The sequence below is a fragment of the Mustela nivalis genome, assembly GCF_964662115.1.
Source record: "Mustela nivalis genome assembly, chromosome: 6".
In the NCBI taxonomy this organism is placed as follows: domain Eukaryota; kingdom Metazoa; phylum Chordata; class Mammalia; order Carnivora; family Mustelidae; genus Mustela; species Mustela nivalis.
Window position 1 is genome coordinate 61,735,339 of NC_139025.1, and position 20,941 is coordinate 61,756,279.

The window sequence follows — 20,941 nt, forward strand, 5'->3', positions numbered from 1 at the left end:
TGTGCACATATTAATAAGTCTTACTAATCCTAGTAACTTCTAGCACAGCAATAAGTGGCTGGCAATTTGTTGTAATAGTACAGGTTAGGGTAGATGGATTCATGGGTGGATGGATGAACTGTTAATTTTTTCTTTAACAGAAAATTTCTATTCATTTCCCCATGTAGTTTTAAAAATAAGTTGCTCATTATTGTAATATTTGGTGGTTTGTATTAGTCTAGGCTACAACTGTAAGAACATGCTGGATAGGTAAGAAAAGGAAACCTAAGAACAGTAGAAACTGCCTCTGATACATGAACAAGCCAAAATAGCATACACACAAGGGTGTTGTATTTTGACTGATGCATTATATTTTTTTAAAAGATTTTATCTGTTTATTTGACAGAGATCACAGGTAGGCAGAGGAGGAAGCAGGCTCCCCACTGAGCAGAGAGCCCAATGTGGGGCTCGATCCCAGGGCCCTGGGAACATGACCCGAGCCAAAGACAGAGGCTTTAACCCACTGAACCACCCAGGCACCCCTGATTCATTATATTTTTATTAGAGGGCATTACAGTTTAATGAAAATAATTTTCAAAGATCAATAGTCAATGAGGTTTCCCCCTCCACCTCTTGTGGGCAGAGGGACAGGCAGGATCTATCAAGGAGCAAAGTGAGCCAAAGACACTTGTGTCTTGAAATGCCAGATGTTGTCTTAAGAGGAGTACAATTTAATGTCCCCCACCCCCACTCCCCAAGGAGGGAGACAGCAGGGGTTACAATCCTGAAGGCTTACACCCCCTGTTGAACAGCCAGGAAGGCGGTAGCCACAGGAGAGCTGAAAGGGGCAGCTGTGGGAGTCTACATGAAACAAGAAGTTTCACTTCTTGAACCTTCACACCACCTACATGAATGATTCCAATAGGAACCCTCAATATCTTAAGGCCATTTGTTCTACATACTTTCCTACATACTTTCTAAGTGAAAGTATGTAGAATCTATATACTTTCTAAATGAAAGTATGTAGAACTTCATGGACAAATTGGTTATTTGTTACAAACTCCAAGATTTATGATTGTGGTCATTCATACTTCAAAAGAAGAGAATTCTTTAAATAAAATGTCTCACCAACTAAGTGATCCAGGCTTTGTGGCATTTGCAGTCTTGGTGCGTTTGATATTAACCGTTGTGGTAGGACCACTCTAAAAGCAGACATTCTTTCTTACTTAACAATGTGCTCTGTAATGGGAGCATTTCAGTCTCCTCTGTTGAAGAAATGGGCATCACTGTTGAAGGGTTTTCTGTTGTTTTAAAAGCTTGTGATTAAACATCCCCCTCCCCTGGCCTGGATTTTACTGCTAAACTTTATAGTCTATGTATGCACACAGTGTAAACAGGAATCCTGCATATGTGCAAGTCTTCTATTGTGATGCTAATATATTCTTTTATCAGTTTTATTTTTTCAGCTTTCCTTTTTTAAAAAATGGCAATATGGGATGCCTGGGTGGCTCAGTCGTTTAAGTGACTGCCTTCAGCTCAGGTCACGATCCCAGGGTTCTGGGATTGAGCCCCATATCAGGCTCTCCACTGAGCAGGGAGCCTGCTTCTCCCTCTCCCTCTTCCCGCTGCTCTGCCTACTTGTGCTCTCTAGCTCTCTGTTGAATAAATTATAAAAATCTTTTTTTTAAAAATGGCAATATATGCCTATTGATGATGTTATTGGTATTTTGAGAGATTTCCATACAATCGTTGCGGGAATATTTTATTGCATGCCTTTAAAGTTGTTAGTTTTGGTCTAGCAAATATGCCTTCATCCTTTCAAAAAGATATAAAGGCAATAAATGTAGGTCTCTGCTATGTAATAAATTTTTAATAATAGTGAAGTTTATCCTATAGAATTGCACCAATGTCTGAAAATGGCATCTTTTAATGTTCTCTAGAGATGATCATTTTACTAATAGAAACCAATAATATCTACTTTTCCTGTATTTTAACAATGGGAACTCACAAAAATGACTTCAGTATATGAGCAACTTCCATTTCATTATATTAATTGCAGAGATATTTTCAATTTTTATCTCTTCTAAGAACACTTAATGCCCCAATGACAGATTTAAGTATTAAAAAAAGATTATACTGAACAACATCAAAATGACTTCAAAATAAGTATTTTTAAGGTTCTCTCAGAAATAAAGGAATAAAATCTTATGAAATAAGTAATTATAAAAGGGGAAAAAGTGACTATCTCAATAGAGGTTGAGTAGCATCCAGACTTGTTCATGTAAAAAAAAAAGTTTGTATTTCTTTACCTCCCAAAAAAGGTTGCTAAGCAATTTGGGATCTTTCATTTACTCACCACATACTTCTTGACTACCTACTATATGGGAGGCACTGTGAAAGAAAAGCTAGCGATAGAAAAAGAGTCACTGCTTTCAAAGCGTACAGTCTGGTACAGTCTAGATGGATGGATGGGTAGGTGAATGAGTGAGTAGTTAATGAAGTGTCCTCTGATGAGGAGTCCAGCAGTAGTGATACCTACAAAGTAGGATGGTAAAAGTGATTAATTTCATTACAGTGGGAGAGGATAGTGGGGAGGAGGAAATTAGGAATGGTTTTACCAGGGAAGCACAAAGGGATAAAAGTGTAACATGGCTCAGAGATAGGAGTTTCTCAGTATTGCATGATATAAAGCAAAGCAAAGAGTAATAGCAGATGAGGTCCAAACCAAATAATGCAGTCTAGCAGAAAAACAAAATAAAACAAACTTGGTTTTGTAATGTTACTACCGATAATACAACAGCCAGTGTCTGAGGTGACAATTCCTTTTGCTTTTATATAATTTTTATGTCTTGAATAGCAGGGTAAGGTTGAATGTATTTTCCTTTTATAGTAAAGCCTTTCTAAAATGAGTTAGTCTATAGATTATTTAAATAATTTTTATACTTAGTTATACTGTAATTTTCAGGCTAGTTAATAGTAATAGCTAGCAATAAGACTAAGGAGTTCTCTGAATGTTTGATAATATTTACATCCATTTGCCATTTCAAAAAGAGCATTTGAAATTTTCGTCATCTTGAGTTTTATGATGGACTCACATTCTTGCATAACAAGCCTTCTTTACACGTTTCCTGTAAAGTACTTTTAAGCCTTTTTGTGCTTTTACACACTATCATGCTTTTTTATGTTACTGATAAATGAGGCTTTTTTTTTTTTTTTCATCCTATTCTGATAGCACATTGGCTTTATGGCAAAAATAGCAAAGGGAAAGAAAGGACTACCACCATCTTACCTGTTTTTTCAAATCCAGTGCGGCAGTATGGTCTGCATATGCCAGTCTTAACAGTTGGATCAGATCGTAGTGCATGCAATACAAGGAAGGTAGAGAACTCTATCAGGTGTTGAACTGTCTTTAAAAATAACAAAATGAAGTTTCTTTACTTCCATCTTCATTAAATTTTCACCTGTGGGATAGAACAGGGACTTTTTTTTTCTCTGTTAAACTTTTTTTTTTTTTTTTAATATTAGTGATGAAGATGCACTGGTATGTTCACATTATCGTTCACTACACCTACTGCATAATGTACAAGTTTTATTCTAGTCTTTGTTTAAATATAAAAAGAGCAGTAGAGTTAGATGCTATTTGTGGATTTCAGAGAGCAAAGAATGAAGGATGTAAAGCTGAAATTAGTCTTTAACCTTGTTTGACATAGGAATTGCAGTGCTTTTAATCCGTTCTTTTCCTTTTATTAAACATAAGGGGTTTTTCCATTGAATTTTTAATAACTCAATAATGGAATTAAAATTAAACTATGGGTCACAAATCTCCCCATTTTCTTCTAACTGCTTTTCCTCTCAAACACTAGAATACAGCCTATTTAAATCTTAACTTTTGCTTGCCAAACCACTGTTACCGTCCATCTGTTCATGCCAATTGTAAAGAAGGTTTGGTTTTTAGTGAAGCTTTGCATTTCACATAAGGTATGTGAAGTGAAATTTCACAAGGGACATGATGGATCCTGATTCATAGTGATAAACCTTTGGGGCCATCAGGGTTGGCATATGGTCCAGTATGATATGAAGGCTTGGGTTCCCTGGCTTCACTTCTTTGGCGTGAAGCTGATAAAACCTGGCTCTTGAGTATTATTTCACTGGACACCAATCATGGGCAGCAGGAACTGCCCATTTAACTCTCTGTGGGAAGGAAGCCCAGAGAGCATTCACAATGGTACCATTGTCGAGTTGCAAACTGCTCTGAACAGCTTGACAGCACTAGGGAGGAGGGGAAGGGGTTGCTTTACTAATTGCTATTCAGAAAAGAGAAGGAGCAAAAATAGCTGTTGTAGAACTGATGTTTCTACATTTACTTACTCTTGATAGGAGTGTTGACTTTTATTTAGCACATACCTACTATAAAAAGAAAGCAAATAAATATATTTAAGCAACCACCTGTAGTAATTCCTTGTTAACATGGCATTATCCATTTTAAAACCACCAGATTATAACAGAGCAAAAGTCAGTTTTGATATGATATTTTTTATGTTTAGATGAAAATGGATTTAAACTAGCACAGTCCATATATCAGATAAAGTTAAACACAAATTTGGCTTAATTTCCTTTATACTGTGGGGTTTTTTTTAGAATTTCCAAATATCTGAATACCTACAAGCTACATTAATATAGAAATGTAAATTAATCTTATGCATAACAATTGCAAGTGCTAAAATAATCCACTGTAAATAAACTAGTCCTCAAATCTTAGGGTTAAATACCAGATTGATCATTTAAATGAATAGCTGATAACTATTTCAATCATTTCTAGTTCGTTCTCTCTATCTCCTTGAAGTCTGTTTCAGGTATATTTAAAAATAAGAGGGATGTTTCCCTTTATGAAGCATTGTATGCCCTGGTATTTGTATAAACACTACTGCTGGCCTTTCCTTTTTTTCTGGTTGGTCTAACCAAGTATTTGGTGGTTCTGATGCAAAGAAACAATGATCTACTTCAGCTTACTTCAGCCTCCAGGATCCTGACCCTATAGCATATTTCCATAGATAATGATTTCAGCTGAACCTAAGTTGACTAAATTATATTGCAGTATTATTATTTCTGCAACATGTCCGTTAATTTATAAATTTTTTTAAATGGGATAGTCTTGCTAAGTTGGTGAAAAATCAAATGCATGTTAGTGAAATAGTAACAGTCTGTAAAATTTACTAGTCGTCCATCTCCTCATGTCCCCTTAAACGCTGTTGGTAAATGGGCACCAGTGCAGTATTTCAAAAACAGTAATTCATTGAATGCCCATTCTTCCTTTTACTGCAGAATAGATTATATTTAAGTCAAGATTAATGGGTAGATTTTGATGTTAAAGTCCAGTCTCTAAGCCCATAATTCCCTAGGGGCATATAGTGCATTAGTTTAAGCCAATATACTGTTTATCATAGATTCTATGACACAGTCTTAAATGACAGTTTGTTGTACTTTGTAACTACTTACCATGATAATAAATCACTTTTTCTGTACTCCTGATAATTAGAGCATTTAAACAAAATCTTAATTATGTTAGTACACATTTAGGTAGAGATAATACATAAGTAATTGTACACTGTAAAATTTCACTTACTTTTTTTCCCTTTTGCAATCTTCTAGCAAGAATCCAAGTTTAGTGTTTAGTTCAAACACATACATTTCCTCAATTTTAATGCACTGAAATTTTTGTTCTGAGAAGGAACAATACAAAGTGTTTTTAGTCATTCCCCAATGTTTATAAAAGTCTTAGACTAATACTTGTGATTCTGTTAACTATGAAAGTCTTGTTATTACTTAATGATAATATTTTCAAGTACATCTTACCAAGAATAAGAATCTAAAATTTTAACTTCATTAAATTTGAAATCTAAGTAACTCGGTTTTTCTTTTAGGTGTTTTACTTCATACAACTTTCATGAAAGTGGAATATACATATTTCATAATCATGTTAGTGCTTTTTAGAAACCACCAGTGATTATTGGATTATTAAATCAGGAAGGATTTTCAGAACCTTTAGGGAGGTTTAAATTTTTAATCCTATTTATTTAAGGTTAATCTTTTTAAATGTATTTACATGAACTTTGGTAGAATTGGGCTTATCAACTTTTTACTTAATGTTTTCATTTAGTAATTGACTGATTTATGAGCAATTATATATGGTCCAAATTTTATTCAACTCCAGCTTTCAATAATAGGACTATCCTCACACTGCCTTAGCACCTGTTATGGATTTTGAGTCATCTGGCAGCCCATGGGACTTAGATAAAGAAGTACCAGGTGTCCTGCCTGTCTCCTAATTGAGACGCAGTGAAAACAATATAGACTTGGCAGTATGGTTAAAAGGATGGATTAAAGCCCAGCTTTGTCTACTCTGACAAATCACAGCTTTTCCTTCATTGCATAGATAGTAGCAACTACTAAAGAATTTCATTAGTATAATGCATCATAAAAATTATACACAATAATTTGTTATAACCTGTTGCAGATTTTCAGAAGAATTTCTATTAAGGTAGTACAAGTAAACAATATTAATACCAAGATTCATTCCATTTACTTAGGGGAAATTTTTACTTTATGTGAACTACACTGCATGTGTCTTAAAGAAATTAGCTACTGTAGGAAAGAAATGGAGTATTAATTTACTAAATCTTGCTTTATAATGTAAGCAAGTATAGTTTACTCTCATATTATAAATGAGGAGTGCCTAGGCCATGGGGTACTTAGTTGTCCTGTATATTTCAAGAAAATATGACCCTTTACTACTGCTAATAGCCTGCTAATGTGATCCTTGAGATGTACTTACAAAATATATCTACATATATCCTGTATCTCCATAAAATTCTTATTTTTCAGTATTTCTCCAAGACCCTGTATAATGACATTGCTTTAGAATATTTGAGGATATTTCAAGGCCTTTTAGAAGTAAAAATCCAAATGTGCTTTATTTTCTCATTTTTAATTAGAGCCAAGGATTTTTCCTGTATTGTATACGATATCTAGTATATAAACATTTAAGCTAACAGTCTTTGTGCTGGCCATCCCTGAGCTAACTAAAATGTCTCTATGCCTTTTCTTTTCCCACACCAAACTGAAATCATTGAGATTGGATATAGAAAGAGCACTGGACTATTAAATGACCAAGGTTCTAGTGCCAACTCTACAGATCAGCAGCTTTGTTTTTCTGAGCAAATCTCTGTCTGTATTCTCCATCCAGGCAAAGCTTATTGCTGAATAAACATTTTGCAAATTTTGCTAACTTTCCTGAAAGTAATATTGGCAGATGATTGTTGTATCCTTCCTCTAGATCATACTGTCCTAAAATAGTCTCAATAAATGATGCCCTGGGATAAACCCTCTCAAGAGAGCCTTTTTCAAAACCTGAATATTTAAATTTCTGAATATTATTTTTCAAGAGTATTGTTACATCTATTCTTATAGTGTACCAGAGCAGTTTTAGAAATCTGCCTTAATAATAAAGAGAGAAAGAAATCTGTCTAAAATGGTTTTGAAATTACCCTTCATGTGATTTTTATCTAAAGAGTTTCTCAGCATTTCTTCCCTTTCTCCTTTTTTTACAGAGGACCACTGAAATGAACAGAATTAGTTTGTTAACTAAATTTCTTGCCTCATACCATTGTAGAATTTATGAAAATTTTAAAGATTTCTTTAAATTTAAAAAATTGTCACAAGCAGTGGGGCAAAATATTTCAGTGCTAAATTGTAATGAGTTGTAATTACTTCCAAGATTTATAGAATTTCTGTTTTAGGCATTTAGGATTTTGGGGGGAAAGTTACTAGTTTTTTTTTTTTAATATTAAACTTTATGTGTATATACATACATACATGTTTTATTCACTTTTTCCTCTTCCAAAGAAGGCAGCAAGATCAAGGGTAGGGGTGGAACCAAACTCTCACAGGAAGATTCAAACTCTGTCTCTAAATCCAGTCATAGTAAAGTCCCAACTATATTGGCCCTAAAGGGTTTTGCTTCTGGAGAGCCAAACTGGGATTAATGGAAGGAGATTTTGTGTATAACGGTCTCCTTATCAACTATCAGACCAGCTTTATTCATTCCTTCTATAACATACTAACAGTCATTGAGTACTTCTGGGTCTTGTGTTAGGTGCTGGATATATAAAAATAAAAAGGACATGGTCTCTGCTCCTATGATATTAGTCTCCCCACTTGGAAGACAAGTACAAAGAAAAAGGCATACTTAGTGTTTAACAACTGGCTCTGAGAACAGTGTGAGGCCCTGACTTGTGGCATTTGTCGAGTTCTGTGATGTGAAAACTCCTACCACAACCGTCTTACAAACTTGGTGAATATTGTAAGTAGTGCTCTCCATATTTTAAGTCAGGAGGCAGAACTCTCCTCCCTCTTCCTACAATTACTGTTCTTGGAATCTTCCATACAGAGAAGGGAGATAAAATCCTTAAGCGTTAAAACAGCAATGAAGCCACAGAAATATCTGAGTGCAGGCAAGTGCTTACTAATTTAGGAATTTCAGAATGGGTCTTAAATCTCTGAGGCCATGATATGGAGTGTAGATATGAACACTTAATACTTTGCCTTTACTTATAAAGGAGCCAATATTTCTTTCTTGCTTAGGAAAGAAAATATTAAATCTGAACTTAAGAGGAAATTAAGCAGTGATAGGTCTCAGACATATACTTAAAATTGTAATTTTCAGAACTACTTTTGGTGAAAAATACTTCATACTCATTCTTGCTATGTACATTATACATACACACATACACTTCCATTTTTTGGAAATGTTACCAACTACAGTTGGTAGTTACAATTACAGTTAGCTAAATGTTTATAAAACCTATTGGGCATGCTTTGGAATTAGTGATCACAAAACTGAAGGTTTTTCCCTTTAAGTAAAAGCAGTTCACAATTACATTCGATTATTAAGAAAATGGTTGTAATCCGAGGACCCTGGGATCATGACCTGAGCTGAAGGCAAAGGCTTCGGCTCAGGCTTTAACCCAGAGGCTTTAACCCACTGGGCCACCCAGGTGCCCCTATAGTAGGAGATTTTAATACAGGTCTCTCCATAACTGGTAAAAGAATCAGATGAATTAATAAAGATATAAGATATTTGAATGACGTGACTAGCAAGTGTGATATAATTGTCATAATTAGAACAGTATATCTAACAATTAAGTATATATATGTTTATTACTTCTTTTTTTTTTTTTTTTTATAAAAAGAAAAGAAAAGAAAATGGTTGTAGAGAATGAAAGGTTGTTGCTTCTTTAAAACCAAACCTACCTTTTCTATATCCTCCTTATGCATTGGTAGAATTGAGAAGTGTACTAATTATTCTTCTGTAGTAGCTTTTCCTCCTATTGTCTTTTTCTCATGAGAAACCATTTTCTCTGTCATCAGAATAAGTGAAAAGTCTCTCTGTACATACCACAAACAAGAAATATTATCGGAGTTCTTGCACATGAAGGCAGGTATATTCCTTAAACAGATGTTGAAAATTGCCCTCAGGGAGACAGCACCTGCTATTTACAAAGACTTGAACCAAAAGTCAGAAAAACTATGTTTAACACAGATGTAGGCGGACTTTTGGGTTACCCTATATTTATATCCTTTATCTTCAGCATCCCTATTACATAAATAGGAGCAGGTGGTGGTATCCCCATTTAACATATACTGCTGCACGGAGAACTCATGCATCTCTTTCTAGGACCAGGCTGAAATTGAACCCCAGTTTCTTGACAGCTGGTATTGACACAATGACAGAGGGCCATAAATAATTTCATATGTAAGTTTAAAATCAAGAGTAGTTACCTAAAATGAATAACAGTGTTAATGTAAATAAAGCACAGATTAAAGTGTTTATACTAGAAAAAAATGTTTAATTCCCTTTATTATTTTTAGAATAGTAATATTCCTTCCCCCCTTTCCTGCTTCTGCAGAAAGTAGAAGGAAGGAGGATTAGTGGATAATTATATTGCTGTGATTGCAGCACCTGTGTGTTATTTCTTTTGATTGGCTAGTTCTGTATTAAAGATTCCTACCAGCTAAAAGTCTCCCTCATCAAGTGGTGTTTTATTAGCTAGTTTTGGCTTGGGTTGTTTTAAATTTACAACAAAAACCTTAATTCAACTTAGACTTGTACTTCAAATTTTACTTTGAATTTCTTTACCATTCCCTGTCATCTCACCCCTTTGTTTTTTGTTTTTTGTTTTTTTTAAATCTCAGTGCCAATGGCAACATGCACTCACAGTAGGAATAAAGCTTGAGCTATCCTGTTGTTGCTAGCGATCAAGTTTGTGTATGCCACTCAATTTATAGGTACTAATAACTCTTCCCTAGAGAGTTGCCTTTTAAGGAGTAAGTGTCTGATCTATTATGAGGAGATAGAGGAATTAGCCACTTTGGATTATGGTTACCATTTGCAGATGCTAACAGCACTGTTTATTGTTTTAATTTTTTTTTTCAGTATTCCAAAATTCATTGTTTATGCACCACACCAGTGCTCCATGTAATATGTGCCCTCCTTCATACCTACCACCAGGCTCACCCTACCCCTTTCCCCCCTCCCCTCCAAAAACCTCAGCTTGTTTCTCAGAGTCCACAGTCTCTGATTTCCCCCAACTCACTTCTCCTTCCCATCTCCCAATGTCCTCTTTGTTAATCCTTATGTCCATAAACTGATTTTATCATCGTCTCAATCGCGAAATTTCCTGTTTATGGACTCAGAACTGTGGTTTAAGTAGAGTTCCTTATATCTCTTTTCTAGAAGGGGGGAGGAATGTAAGTACTGTAGATTAGATTGGTTTGTTTCAATGTTGTTGATTTGGCTACATCAAACTTGGAAAATTATAAAGAATATTTAGCTTTTAGAAGGTGAGTTACCATAGACAACCCCCCAAAAAGGAACTTGCAGACATTAGCCTGCCTAATTTGTGAAAAGTGCTATGGTTTTTCATTTAAATTTAACCACTAATTTTTTCACTGACTCTGACACCTAGACTTGAACTTTTAAAAACCATTTTAGAGCATCATTTTACTTAAGATTTTTTTAACTAAAAAGAAAATCTGTGTTTTTATACAAAATGAATACATTGTAGCTGGGTAATTTCAGTAATATTCAGTTTATATTCTTTATATTTGAGTTTCTTCAGAGTTTTGTAATAGTGAAATAGAATTGTACTCCATATGTATTGTATGTAGATATTCATGCTTTTATTAAATTTTACTACACTGGAAATACCCTCCTAGCCTTAGAAATATTAACATTTGCTTTCCCTCTGCCTAATTTTTTTGTGTAAACTCTAAATATAATAAGATAAAGTAAAATATTTCATTTATAGGTCCTCTGAAAGTAGAGCATTTTAAAAGCAGGTAGGTGTCTCCACCCTACTTTTCATGAAGCATTTTACCCATTCAAGCAGACTTTTAAAAACAGCTTGTTTTGATAGCAGACTGTTCTCCTGTGGGCCTTCAGCCTTTGCTTCCTGGCAGCACCTTTGGTGCGAAAAGAGAGTGATCAATTGGGAGACTATCAGTGCCAGCATGCATAGAGTGATAAGTTAACACACCACTGGGAATTTCTAGGGCCCACCAAGATACTTCACTTCTAATGTGCTAACAAGCTCATTTTTCTACCTCTTGCCTCTTCAGTTATTTTTTTTCTCAGAAGAGCTTAGAAGTTGAGTGCATCAGGCATAATGAAAAGCTCTGTAGGAGGGAGAAGCAATAACCCCATTTTTCCCTTTTCAGCCAAATAGAAAATTAGTTTCTGGTAATACACAAAGGCCAGTATTTTTTGTACAAGGGGCACTGCTGTGAATCAAAGGACTCTATTAACTGCAGAAAATTCGGCAGCTGTGAATCTCCCCCAATGAAAAAAGTACTTTCCAACAAGTTCTGAGATATGTGGTATTATTTAGATTGAACCATCAGTTTCATCCTCTTCCACTTATAACCATATACCTCCTTTTTAAAGTGTGCTATATTACTTTTCTAAGATAACATTCAAAAATATCTATGTTTCTTCCATAAAATCCTTTCCACTGATCATTTTAATATAGCATTTTCTCCTGAGAAGTAGAATTCTTCAAAGTTCAGTCCCAGTGTACAGAATTGAAAATAATGGGTGCCAAGAAATTAGAATTCAGATTTCAACATTTAATGCATAAAATAAGTTGTAATTCGAGAAGAGAGTACTCAAGCCGTTTAGAGGGCAAAAGACAGCACAGTCTAAGTACCTAATGAGTATAGTCTTACCTTTAACTCTAAGCTTTTTGCCTCTTCTTAATCAATAACCTTTTGTAAATGTAACTATGGCTGTGTTAGCTCCAACTGAATTATCACCTTAAATTATCTTCCTTACAAATTTTTTTTCTTGGCGTTGGTTGTAGGATTAGTTTACAATTTCTAGAAATGAAGAGCTACAGTAATTGAATCGCAGTTTTAAAAAAAGAATAAAGAGTTTTGAGGAAAATAATGGGTTTTGAAAAATATTCAGTGACGAAAGAAAAATCAATAGGCAAATTTTTACTAGCCTTCATACTTACAGAAATGTCTTCTGTAAAGCCTGTCAACATAGCACACTGATACAGCATGAAAACTTTTAAAAGTTGTAGAAGAAAGGTTAACTGATTTCTCAGTTCAGGAACTATACGACATGAAGTCAGCATGTGAGTTTTTCCTGATAATTGTATGTTGCTGCCTGCTGCTCTACATTTTGACAGCCATTTCCATAGTTGCTTTCGTGAACAACAGAAATATTCTCTCTCTTTCTCGCCTCTCTGTGCTAACAGCACAATCAGGCCTGCTGAAACAGGAAGCCTGGAGAGGGTTGTTTCAAAGCAACAACACTTCAAGGTACTGGTTGCTTGTCAATAATATCAGAGAAGAAAATGTGGTGAAAGGGAAGTACAGTATTTTTCTGTCAGTGTCAGTGCCCTGTAGATGCTTTGTTAGACGGTATTTAGGAGTCCTGTGGACTCTTTGCAAATATTCCTGCTTGTTTCAGTGTTATAATTGACTAGATATTTTTTCCTGACATACAGATTCAACTGTGTATTTATCTTAACCACATGGAGTTATTCAAGGATTACAGCAACAGTAGTCTTCCATTCAAAATGAGAACAATTGTTGGGAAAATACAGGGATTTTAGAAAAAGAAGAAGATATGCAGGAATTTTTCACAATAAGTATAAATGAAAAATATAGAATTACAGACAGTATTTTAAGCAGCATTCTAATATTTATTGTGTGGCTTTTCAGAGTAACCTGCAGATTGAAGCCAATTTAATAAGATAAAATGAGCCTAGGCTGACCTGATAGCAGTTGAATCCTTTCTCAAGTAAATGGTAACCTTTCTTTCTTTGAACAGTTTAGCTATATTATCATTGTTTTCTAATAAATATCTCCCTCTTAAGGTGCCACGTATAGTGGTATCACCTGAAGAGTAAACTTATGTTAAAAACAGTATTTTTTTCCTCTTTAAAAAGCCATACTTTGAAATGATATGTGAGAAGTGAATACATTTATTAAGAAATAATAGCTTAGCAATCAGAGTAGTCCTTTTGGATAAGTTCTGTCCTTTTCCACTATAAGCTGCATTTATGTACATCCTTAACTGAAGGAAATCAGCTATGAAGAGAGAGCACGATACCTGCAAACAATTGTCCAGCACCATTTAGAACCAACAACATTTGAAGATTTTGCAGCACAGGTTTTTTCTCCAGCTCCCTACCATCACTTACCATCTGATGCCGGTAAGATGAAAAGCGAGTATTAGTTACTTGTCATTACTGGAACTTGAAATGCAATACCCTTTTGTTCTAAACTCTTAAAATAGTAGAAAACTTGCTTGAATAAAACTCCAGTCATTGAAATACGTTTTTCATTTTTTAAGAGCTGAATTTGGCCTATAAATTTAATTTATGCTTTCTTTTACCTAAATGCAGTTCCTGTAGAAGTCAACAATCTTCATTAAAGTACATGCACCACATTTTATCTGAGCTACGGGCCAGTGACTGTTGTGTTTCAGGGGATCATTACTGAAGTATCTGCAAAAGAAACACAAGTTGAGCACATACTCTTTCTCGCCTTTAGAGGATCAAATTTTATGGCCAAGAATATTGCCTTATGTCTGTAATTTTACAAATACAGTTAAACTGTCTAGATTTAGAAGTGCTTGGTACAGTAAATTATTTTTTAATATTTAAAGACTGTAAGAGGGTACTGCATTTTTACAAATAACTAATTTTGAAAAAAATCAGTAAGAAAATAAGTTGACTCATGGCCTTCCTTTTCTGTGATACTTTGCACTCCTTATGATTGTTTCATTTATTTTATTTTCCCTCTTTAGATCATTAAATATCAGTTCTGTTTATCTGAAGGTAAGACAAAGTGTCAACCAAAACACCCTTTGTTCTTTCCCCATTTCCTTTTTTAAAAACTAGCAAGCACTAAGCTTGTAATTCAGACAATAAGCAAACTTAACATTGCCCTCATTCATACTAAACATTTCAGAAATTGTCACTAAATTTCTTCCAGAATTCTAGTTACTAACCCAGGTCTGCATGAAACACTAACCCTGGTTCTGGGATAAAAACAACTAATAATTAGAAGCAGCCGTTGGTTGAAATTAGTTACACCTTCTTGTATTGACTTTTTTTGTTTCTCAGCATGAAAAAAATAGTACTACTGAGCTGAAATGGTGTGTCTTTGTATTTTGTAATGTGTTGCATTGTTATTGGATATCTTAACTCATCAGATACTTACTCTATTATGTGCCAAAGTACTAGGCACCTGAAATACAAAGATGACTATTTTAATGGTATTCAAGGGAGCAGGAAAAAATAATATATTTGAAGTTCACCATAAGAAACCTTCAAATTCTCTTTATGATATGTAAGTTTTCTTTATATTAAATAAGTTTTAAGAGGCATAGTAGTCCTTTTCTGGCCTAGTTTATTTTGGGAAAAAAAATAAAGTTTCCATTCCTGTCATCATTTAATTGGCCATTATAAAAATAATCTTACCCAAAAATCTTAGAGCCCTTTCCCAATTAATATAAAAGACCTAGGAAAGAGGAAAATTATATAGACTAGGTTGATTCATTTGAAAGAGAAAGAGGTTAAAAAGTCTTTAGATTCACTTCAGTGGATCGACAATCTAAAATAACTCAGTTTGGCATTAAGAATGATGCTTTAAAAAAAAGATACTAAAAGCAAATTAATAAACAAATAAAAACTACTAGTTAGGTACAACTGGAAATTTAATTTTTTAGCAAGAGACTATCTGAGAAATACCAGACTAATTAAAACAGGTGTGAATAACACTTTCATATATCACATAGTTGAATCATAAGTTTCACAACTGAAAAATATTGATAATAAGAATATTCAGATTAGCTTTCCTCCTTACATTTATAAAAGCCATCAGTTTTCATGTTGTAGTTGTTTATCAACTGGAGTCCTTCATATACCTCTTCTTACTTAGTGTCCTCCTACTGTGTATATTATCCTGCACATTTGGCCAGATATATAATATGGGATAGTCGTATTCTTGCTTTCTGAGACAGAACAACAAAGTCAAGGTTCTATTGGCTTCATTTTTCATGTATTTTACTACTTCATTAAAATTTCATTATCTCAATAGTAATGAAGATGTGAATTTTAACATAAACTTAATACTATGCTACAAATTATTTTTAGGTAATTTTTTTTAGTTGTCTTTGCCCTTAGGAACCATTAAAAAACATGCAGTCTAAGATTTTAAAAGGATGTTTTTATCTGTAAATAACTCGTTCCAGTATTACTGAATATATTTGGAGGGTTTTTTGGGGTTTGGTTTTTTTGCAGACTCTAATACTTAGAAAAGATAAAATATTTTTTATCAGAGTGGTTCTCAATTCAACACAATACTAAAAAAGCGAAATATTTGCTCCTTCTGTAGGAACAAAAACATTATGACATCTGAAGAACGATTATCTTTTTCCTCTGGTCATCTCAGATTTTGATTATCCTATCATAAACCACTTCATACACATAGAACTCCCTTTAAAGCTGTAAGTTGAAGTAAGAAGTGAAATAAGCACATAATAGCAATAGGGACCTGACTTACGGTTTGCAAAAATTACATAATAGTGTGAAGTTTTTTAGGTTCACTTTTACTTTTTTAGCATAATAATAAAATTTAGTTGTCACATTGAAGAAATGCATTCATAATTGCAGTTGATAATCAACATTTGATTGTCCTATGCATATTCCATATGCATAATGATATGCTAAATGATAACAAATGCAATAATTTGAAATTAAGTTTTAAAGAAATGCCAGTATGATCATATAATAAATATATTCTTTCTAGCCAGTCCTATTATATAATTCCATTCTGTAGCATAGTGTGGAAAAATACCTTTTTTTTTTCTTTTTTTAAGTTTACTTAACTTTAACTTGGTTCAAGATGATCTAAAACCTGCTTTCTGGTTAACACTAATGTACCAGCTGTTTGAATTGAAATCCAAGAGAAGATTATTCTGGATAATTTTTAGTATTATTTAAATAAGTATGAGAAATATTTTTGGTGTATCATAGTTGATCCATAAATTTCATAACTGTATTTTCTCAAAATGGACTCTGTGACAGTAGACTGATACTTAAGGGAAATTATTTTTATCCCTAAGGTCATTGAAGGAGATATTGTGATGTCACACTTTGTTGATCTCCTGTAACTACATTAAACCATTATTAGATTTTTCTTGTCCTTTATTTAAAAAAAAAAATTACAGGAAAAAAATCCCTTTATCTTTGTCAGGCATGTGTGTGGAAAATATCAAAAGTTTTACAGTGACCTCCTTTTTAAACTTTTTTTATATTTATGAACATCTCTGACTCTAAACTTTTTTTTTTTTTTTTTTTTTTCATGGAGGCTTATCTGACTCTAAACTTTAAAGTGAAATTACTCCTTTCTTTCACCAGAGTACACTGGTAACCAGTTCAAAATTTAGATATTCTTTCCCAACATCACATTCAAGTCTTTTTTTTTTTTTTTATAAAATTCTAGAATGCCAGCAACAAAAGAAACAAGATCATGTTTTGCTGAAGGTACACAGTAAATATTAATTAAATTGTCTTCCTCTATGTCAACATCAAAAATATACCTATGATTTCTTCCAGTATTAATGTCTTTTTTACTGTGATCAGCCACAAATATTTTGAATGCTTATGGTGTAGTATATCTAGAATTACCTCTAGTATTGTGTTATTTTAATTGAGTGAATACCTCCCTTTGTATTTATTGTTTTTCTACAAATTAAGTTAGAAATTTTAGCACTCTAAATATTAGAGAGTTTGTTGGTGTTTTTCCTCTATTATGCATCTATGTATTCATACACACATAAATATATGTGTATTTCTACATACAGACCAATTTAGTTTCCTTTAGGTTACATACAGGTTCCTATTTAATGAAAATTAGTAGTTAGATTCAAATATTTCTTTGCCATGAAAATAAGAGATAATCTAGATAAAGTGATGGTGAAGACCTAGAGTAGCATCCGATCTTCATTCTAATTTCAGTTTTGCAGTTAATTCACAAAATCTGTATTGCCACATGCAGATGAGATAGTATTATGATGGTCAGATCTATCTCTTTGGATCTTCAAATCATCAAAATTTAACCATTGTTTAAATAACCTTATAAAATTGGTGTCCCTCTTTAAAAGTTATTTTAAACTTACCTCCCCTTCCCAGGCTTTGAAATGATCTGAAAGAACACAATGTAGCCCCTCAGAAGATAGTTACTTAAGTATATCCTAAATATTATTTGTAAGTTGCCAATTATCAGTTTCCATCAACATATAACAGAAGCTATATATGTGTTTGCTTTGTTTTTAAAACAGATTCCTGATCATATTTATGTATCACTAGGCTAGCCTGAAATTACAAGCAGCCAAATTGTATCCTGTTTTCAGCATTTTGAACTTGAAAATTTGGCTTATTATGTGTTGTCTGAGAGGCAAATAATATCAGTCTTAAAGTCCCATTAACCTTTTGTGACAATAATTACTAGGTTCAGTTTCCACATAGAACATTCATTCAGATGTAAAAATTTTTGTAATGAAAATAATAAAAGAATAATTGAACAATTACTGAGTGCTAGGCACTGTGCTAAGTACTATACATACATTCTCTCATTTAATCTTCATGCAGTTCTATGGGAGGGTGGGGGAAAAGCTTACCCAGAGTCACCTGATTCTTGGTAAAGCCAAGTCTGACTTCAGAGTCAGGGTATTATATTTACTATTACTTATGTACTTACCATGTAATCTAAATATTTTCAGTCCCTTCTTGCTGTTGAGAGAGAGAGATTTCCCTACAACCTGTCATATTTACAAGTTAGAAATTGTTGAAGCTTATTTTAAAAACTACATTTCTACCCACTGGAAAAAAATCAGTTTTTTTGTTTGTTTGTTCGTTTGTTTGTTTGTTTGTTTTTAAATAGCTAAGGTTGCCATGGGAGAGGTATGGGCTTTTGAATTAGACTGATCTGGATTTAAATCCTAATTCTTTCATTTATTATCCACAAAACCCAGTTTCTCTATGTATAAGGAGATAAAATATGACAAGCTCTAGACTAATTTGTTCTAAGTCTGCCATAATGGCAGTTTTTGAATATTTTCAAAATTAAACCACTTTGTTTGCCTGTATTCTTGTACTGTTTAATTTTTGGGGTGCCTGGCTGGTTCAGTCAGTAGGGCATGTGACTCTTGATCTCAGGGTCATAGTTCAAGCTCCATGTTGGGCAAAGGAATTACTTTAAAAAAAAAATCATATTGTTTCCTTTATGACATCAGTAGTGGTGCATACATGCTAATCTTAATCACTAATCAGCTACTTTAACAATATTAAAGCAGTAAGAGTACTGGGGTAGTCTATACATTTTAATAAGTAAGGTTATATTTTGTAGGAATATCAGCACAAGAGTGGATAAATTCTTTTAACTTCCTCAAAACAAAACAGTATATTGTGTTTTCCGCATTTCAGTGGTTATATTTTATAAGTGGTCATTTTCATATTCCTAACTTCTGTCCCTTCTAGTCCTTATCTGTTTTGATCCAAAGTCTATTAAATTTTACTCTTATCTGGTAGCTTATTATATAGCTACACTTACTGTGAACCTGCTATTTGCAGGATCTTTGCATATGTAGTCATTCATCCCTCACAACTTTGAAAAATACTACTATTGTCTCCATTTTACAAAAACAAAACAAAATGAAAAACCTCTTGGATCAGTTTGCCCAAGATCCAATAGCTAGTAACATGCCAGATTTGGCATTTAACCTGGGCCTAACACATGCCCATGTTCTTCCTAACACATCACAGTGCCTCTTAATTCAGTATTCACTGGAACTGCTTTCAAAGTCACAATATTTTTTTAAAGGCTATTATTTACCCAATAACTTCAGTAGTTTTAAGCCAGTCATACCGGTCAGCAAGCAGTACAAACAAAGCCACAAAGAACTATCCACTGAGTTCCCTTTTATAATCTGTATAGACTCCCAAAGTTATATTCAATATGTTACTTGTAATAGTTCATTGTAACCACTGCACAATATATGAATCAATTACACCATCAAGATAAACTGTGTACTGACAACTATAAGAATGTTAGAGATACAGTGTGAACAGATGTAGGAGCCCACAGATACTTGCCACTTGAGGATATATTAATAATTGAAGTGATTAAATAAAGCAACATCCTTTATGACTCATGTGATAGAAATCAATACTTGGGCAGAATAGGGTGTGTAATGAAGAAGGGTAGGTATCACTGTATTCTTTTACATCTAAAAACTGAGATCTGTCCTCTTTAAAGTATGGAGTTGAATATGCTGAGTATATACCACAAATATTATTTGCCAAAACATGAGGAGGTACTGATAAGCTGTATACCACATACACTAAAAAGCCTGATTCGACTCCTAGTTTATTGAAGGGGGATTTCACACTGCAGGCATAAGTAAGGGAGGCATGGAGAAATTGCTAGTTTTGAAGAAAATATTCTATGATTTTGGCATCCTCTAAAGCAATATTCTCCAGTAAAACTTTCTATGACGATGGAAATGCACTAGAGCTGCACGGTCCACATGTGGTTGGCTCTAACCACATGTGGCTGCCCAACACTTAAAATGTGGCTAATACACCAATGACCCACATTTTAATTTTTACTTAATGTTAATTTTTAATTAATTTTAATGTGGCTATGCTTACTGTCTTGGACAGTACAGCTCTGGAGATTTTATGATTTAATGATTAGGATAACCTGCCCCCCCAGTACAATGAACACTTTAAAAGATAGATGTTTATAGAATCTCTCATAGACTTTTTTCTTTTCTTTTTTTTTCCTATTTGAACTTGTTAGTTGGTAAGTATAACATTTGAATTTACAAAGCATTGTCCACTGTGAAACACCATCACCCTAATGCATTGCATGCCCAATTTCATAATAAAAACTTGACTACTCTTTTCTCTGCTCCTTGGTTAACACTTGTACAATTCTGCACTGCGTCTCTCATGTCTGTTATCTGTCTTCTCTTTTGTTTTCTCACTTCTGCTCGCTACTCCATTTCTTCATTCACAACAAAGAAAGAAATGCAGTGATAGTTCTCTTCCTCCCAAAACCTCCGCTAGAAAACATTGGCCATCTCAAGGTAAACAGCCACGGGAAGGCCTCTCATTATTGGCTGGGAATAATATGCATATCAGAAAAGCATGAGCTACCGCTCTTCACCTGCCTTCTGCCATCCATCTGCAGTGCTTCCCTAAAAAGGGCCATGGATTCATGTTCTCCTCTAGGTTTTCCAGTATGGGTCCAGTATGAATCAATTCAGATCTTCAGGAAGAGTAAAGGTGAACAGAAATATATTTCCTTCTCCTTGTATTTT

The 20,941-nt window shown here is 33.8% G+C and overlaps 1 protein-coding gene across 9 annotated transcripts in view; it reads left to right on the forward strand.

Moving 5' to 3' along the window:
- The window catches only part of RALGAPA1 (Ral GTPase activating protein catalytic subunit alpha 1), a 256,054-nt gene that overhangs the window by 232,163 nt on the left and 2,950 nt on the right, over positions 1-20,941 (forward strand). For 6 of the 9 annotated variants that reach the window (XM_082737788.1, XM_082737790.1, XM_082737791.1 and 3 more), the window contains one exon: positions 13,636-13,760. In XM_082737788.1, the coding sequence (XP_082593914.1) occupies positions 13,636-13,760 (125 nt within the window). Of the gene's footprint in view, positions 1-13,635; positions 13,761-14,356; positions 14,388-20,941 lie in introns of all 9 variants that reach the window. The other 3 variants (XM_082737789.1, XM_082737795.1, XM_082737796.1) reach the window with 1 other exon arrangement.